The following is a 5,581-nucleotide window of genomic DNA, read 5'->3' as shown; positions in this document are numbered from 1 at the left end:
ATTCGATGTCACTATTACCGACAGAATAAAGAGACTGTGATAACAGAAGAACTGTCGAGTGATGAAGATGACGTGGAATTCGAGGATGAAGAATCCGAAAGTGGAGAGGCAGAGAGCGACGATGACTATGTTTTCGTGGATTTGGATGAACAGCCTGAGATTGGCACTTCCTCGACAATTCAGTTCGTATCTGACGAGCAAATATTTACCGTTGTGGTTCAAGGTCCATGAGACGTAAGTACCACTATTAAAATATCACTTGCATATTCAAAAAGTTATTTGGCGGTGGCTGGGAGAAAAGGGGGGGGGGGGGATCATGAAACTTTCCACTACCGATAAGGGGGGATCTCTAAAAAACCAGATACTCTACGGGGGGATCAGGTAAATGCTTCGATGTGACAACAAAAATACTCCGACCCCCCCCAGGCGATAAATAATGACCGGTCCCTTACCATATTATTAGGTACAAACGCGACATATCTTGTTATTTATTAAAAAATTCTGTTATCCATCTCTAGAGTAGCCTGCGTTTTCTAAGATCAAGAAATCGTATGGAAATTGAACTAAAAACCTCTCAATCGATGATTAGCTTCGCGGCTGTGATTGTACATCGACTTTCACTCCAGTGGGGTGAGTCTTCCACAAGACCGCGTCTACCACCCTTTCCATGATCGTCCTTTCCGTTTCCCTTCTTAGCGATAATAATGATCGTTTGTTAATTAATTTTTTTTAGGTGTTATATTCATCTTGATTTGGCGGTGCTAATCTCATAATACGTCGAATCAAGGCAAAGGGAGATGAACTTTGTCCAGCCTTTACTTCGCTTACGAAGCTGTCGCAGAAATGACTTTATAGTCAGAAAGAATTTGGTTGAGTCTCCTAAGATTTGCCAAAGAGGATACTCACCTCGTTGATCAAGATCTGCCTGACTGTTTTGTAAATCAAATCGAAACTGCGTCAAATCTGGAACTTCCGCCCAAACTAATTTGTTCTTACGAATATAACACATTACGCACATTGCTGATCAGGTGACTGACTTTGCTGATTTCTTAATCAATCAAATGGTAATTCAATCCCGACAATGCCTTGAGTCTACAAAATGGCATGCTAATCGTTTATTCATTTATTTATCAACCAGGAGACTTAATTTGTCACGACTGCTAATTTCTAAGAAGGCATGTGAGGATTAATTCGAGCGAATAGTCGCAATGTGCCTAAACTGATGTTGTGGTTTATATTTTCATAGGTGATACAAAGACTTTACAAGGAATCTATGTCAATCTATCATTCCTGATTAGACATCCTGAAAGACATTACGGTTTACTCTTAACCAGGGGTTACAATAATGAAGGCCGATTAACGGTGGTCTACCATTGTCAGCTATCTCTGTATCCTAAATCTTGCCGATGATATGCCTATCATCACGCAATATTTTGCTCCAAAGGAGTCCAGTTCCTTTTTTGTAGAATGGCAGGTATAAAAACATACTGACACTGTTTGTAATGGCGCCTCTTTCCTTCCTAAATGTGTCCTTTGCTCCAGCAAGAACACATAAAATTACAGCCAGATGAAATGTAGTAACAATCAGATTAGCAAGCAATCGAACAAAAAAGACAGACAGAGCTCCCTTAAATATCAAGGATTTTTCACCTTGTACCAGATCACAAATTTTCGTCTGATTGAGTGCTCCTAACATAATCGTCTCTGACAAAGCACTTATAACGAACGTAACAGAAACCTCAGGTGTAAATGCAAATTTGTACAAAAATATGTAAGGTGAAATAATTTCAATTATGTTACCTAGGAGGGTGAGAAAAAAACAAAATAACAAGGTCCAGAATCTTGGTAAACGAATCAGGTTTTTCATCATTGTGCAGCAGTCTATAAATTGCGATGAAATAACTATTACTCCAAGAAAAATCCAACAATTCAAGGTGTCAAGAGAATTCAAGGTGATAAGTGATATGGAATATCTCGGTGTCATGTTTAAAAAGAGGCCAGCATCCTTTAGATTGACTTCAGAACTATTTCTTGGCACTACAGTTTCCTTTTTAGATGAGAAAATAGGTGACACAATTGTCCAGTAGTCGTAAATATAAAAACCAACAGCAGCTATTTCAGCAACCAAGAGAAATGAGTACGACATTTTGAGAATCCAGCGGAGGGGAGAGTGTTCGCTTCTATTTTGTGTATCGCCGTTTGGTATCAATGAAGACGTGTCTTCATCTAAAGCCATGACACCTGTAAATCGCAAACAAAGTGTGAAATTGAACAAGTTGCACTTAAATTTAAGGAAAGCCAAAACAAATCAGTGCCTAACCTGCTGAAGCATTTACCACTGACATCCAATTGAAAAACGTAACAACGACGTAACAATACCACAAACAGGTGAGCAGATTCATAGAATTATTTTAGTGCAAGTTTCTGCTTGCATAGCTTTGAAGCAGCTACGACAACTCTTTTTCTGATTTTTTTTAGTTATAATGACCGATCTAACATAAAAACAGTCATACTTTTAAAAAATTACAATATAAAGAACAGAAGACAATTAACCAACTTTAAAAAATATCTTGTACTTACCTGACACTTCTCGCGCGTTCTCAGGATAAACCTACGGAGCTCCGTGGGGAATGTTGCATCCTAATCTCGATTTGTCAGGGAGCTGTGTTTCATTAAAGAATCAATTAATATTTGAATTTTAAATATGATAAGCAAACAAATATGAACGAGTCTTGCTGAATTTACCACAACTTTATAACTTGCCGGTTTACACTGTCCCATCATCGTCAAAACCGTTCAACAAATCAAGTCAAGAATCAAAGAGATATAAAAAGATGAACTTTCGAATAGTCTCGCAAAGATTCAGGTCTGTGCTATGTTTCGTGCAGGAGAAATTCGAAGAAATATTTGATTCAAATCCCTGAGACTTTGTATTTTAATACACTTTAAAGTGTCATGACTATGTCCTTCTAAAGGGCACAAATAAGGCGGGCGGAAGCTAGCAAAAACATATGTCATCGATTTTTGCTATAAAAAGCCTGTAGTCGTCTTCTGGGGGCTTATAAACATCTATTTGAGTACATATTCTCAGACAAAGACTGTTCGGATTGCTTAATCTCGGCGGATAAGTCACTTTTTTTAACCTACGTGAAAGTATTCTCGGCCGTAATTTTATTATCTTGTCACGCAAAAGCTTAGAAATTCAACCTTGCTTTATCGCAAGACAAAAAACCCTACCAAACTAAATGTTTATACAAATACAAGTTTTCAGCTTGTCTAGTAACTAAGTTTAAAACTCAAATAGATTGATGATTCATTGTTTTTTAATTTTGACGACGTTATGTGAAGTTCAAGATCTACAATGCAAACTGTCGTCATTCGAGTTCGCTGAGATTTCCTGCATTCCAAATTAATTTTTTCTTGGTCGATTTTTCAGTTGACCGTTTGCGAAAACCAAATATACTTAGACGCTAGCATGAGATCTTTTTACTGAAGTCCATGCAGGTTCTACACAGCTCAAACTGAGTTTCAAAATTGTTCTCAGAACTATACAGTATCCGACATAATTGTATCTTCCGCTAAAGCAATCCTATCTGAAGTAGTTCTACTGCGTCGAACCTTTCACAGGACAAATTTTGCATGCAGGTTCATGTGCGATCTTCTCTTTTTCTATTCCTATAATGAAATGGTTCATTATAAGTAAAACTCATCACCTACCCAAAGCTTCTGTGAAAGCAAACCGCCTCTTTGTCGATTACTCTGAAGTGCTGCACAATAACCAAATCCAGGCGGTGTGCGCACTCTGATTGCATTGCAATGTGGTAGCGTTATTTTCAATATGGCGGTAAAAGCAGTAGAAATGGGCAGAGTTTGACTGAATATTCCGTAAAAGCTAGGCCGTTTCCTTTTCCTTTCACTATAGCTAAATAGAATTTGATATATTCTGAACGCTTAGAAGTATTTTTCGTGCGTATCTGTCACGTATTATATCGTTCTCAAGGACAAACGCAAGCACTGTTTTTTAGCATGTAATTTGAGACCGGTTTTCCTGAAGGTCAAATTTGTTGTACGTCGTGGTTTGAAGTTTTCAAAGATTTATATGACCTCTTTGATCCTTCTTCAACAGCTCTGACCAAACGCGCTCAAACTCGCTCCAGCGGTACAAACGTTTTATGCATTTTAAGTGATGGTGTTTGAGACCCTTCTGTGGAGCGAAAAGGCCCATTGTTGCCTTTAGTCTGTTGCGTTACATAGCGTTACTACTGCAAGGGCATTTATCGATTGTGTTGTAAATCTACTTCCCTAAGTGAAGGAAAATTAACTAATCGCGAGTGTTGTGTGGTAAATCTTCTATCATGATCATTGAATAGAGGACAGTTTAGTTAGAGGAATGAAAAGAGTCACTTGATCCCTGAAAACCTTTTAGTTTTACCTTGCATGAGGCGACACGCTGGAAAGCCGGAAAGGAAAAGGCAGTCAACCGTTGAAAGGTGTTGAAAGGCTTGTGTGTCTCTTACCATTCACTAGCGCTTTTAAATCTTCTGCCCTCAAATTTTACCTCTTATTAGATTAACTCTTGATGACTTTCCTTTGCGATGTGATAATAAGGATCAGTTTGAGGTCATTTCCCCATTTGTCTATTCTTGAGGTCTGGCAAAGCTGGGGGAGATTGTGTTACAAAAGGCAATATTTTCTTGCTTCAGAGTATACTTCTCTCCTGAAGTAATAACTCCAGAGATACGTTTCTCAAACCCTCATATAGGTTTCCTCTTTTCTCGAAGGATATTTTGAAACTCCGTAAGTTTTTACTAAACTTGGAGCGCGACAAATTCGTTCTTAGGAGGCGTGGGGCTACTCCTTTTTGCAAATCCCGTATTTACGCTCGGTGGAAAAAGTTCGTGTAGTACAAGGTCTCTGTCTCTTTAATATGCGTTTGCATGTCAAGGGTCAATTCCCTGTTTAATAACTCGCGTCTAGGAATATAATTTCTGACTCTGAAATTATTCATTCCGCCATCGGTTGTGAGAGTAACCGTTGCCATTTGTGTCGAGATTCTTAAACAGATTGGAGTTTCGAGTCTTTCTTAATAACGTCAGTTGCCTCCTAAGAACGAATTCGTCACGGAGGAATGGGGTCGCGCAGGCCCGTCAAACGTTTTAACTTTCGAAGGAACGGCAACAGACAGTGAATCCACATTACAATCCAACTATAATCACGCTATCTCGCCGCCACGAAAGAAGTTTACTCTAACACGTCAAGATACAAATGACTCAATTTTTGTTTTACGACCATGATGCAACGCAATCAGAGTGCGCACACCGCCTGAACCAAATCGAAGCTCTGTTAGATCCGGGACATTGATTCTCCAGGATATATATCACGTCACTGTACAACGCTCAACTCATTTTTTTTTTTTTTTCAATAACTGACTTTAACCCAGACAATTGCTATTTTAATATCTATTTACCATAGGAAATATTTTCTAACCCAAATACAGCTTTGAATGATAGGAGATTCATTTTTTTCAAGAAGACTTTTAAATCTTAATTAAAAAATTAGTCTTTAACGCTTAAAACGCTTC

General features: G+C 38.3%; 1 protein-coding gene and 1 long non-coding RNA gene across 2 annotated transcripts in view; one reads left to right on the top strand and one right to left on the bottom strand.

Moving 5' to 3' along the window:
- The window catches only part of LOC111325365 (uncharacterized), a 3,200-nt gene extending 2,761 nt beyond the window's left edge, over positions 1-439 (top strand). Inside the window, exon 4 of the mRNA XM_088758013.1 lies at positions 1-439. This exon is cut by the window's left edge and continues 846 nt beyond it. Within this exon, the coding sequence (XP_088614139.1) occupies positions 1-231 (231 nt within the window). The 3' untranslated portion in view covers positions 232-439.
- Positions 440-474: 35 nt separating this feature from the next.
- LOC111325366 (uncharacterized) lies at positions 475-4,313 on the bottom strand. Its single transcript, XR_002694326.2, has 3 exons — positions 3,718-4,313; positions 2,581-2,662; positions 475-2,241 (listed from the first exon to the last, which is right to left on the bottom strand). It is a non-coding gene; the product is annotated as an uncharacterized LOC111325366 (long non-coding RNA).
- Positions 4,314-5,581: the final 1,268 nt, after the last annotated feature.

Source organism: Stylophora pistillata, chromosome 4 (genome assembly GCF_964205215.1).
Source record: "Stylophora pistillata chromosome 4, jaStyPist1.2, whole genome shotgun sequence".
Taxonomy (NCBI): Eukaryota; Metazoa; Cnidaria; class Anthozoa; order Scleractinia; family Pocilloporidae; genus Stylophora; species Stylophora pistillata.
The sequence above is the reverse complement of the archived record's forward strand: the minus strand, read 5'-3'. Positions and strand labels throughout refer to the sequence as shown.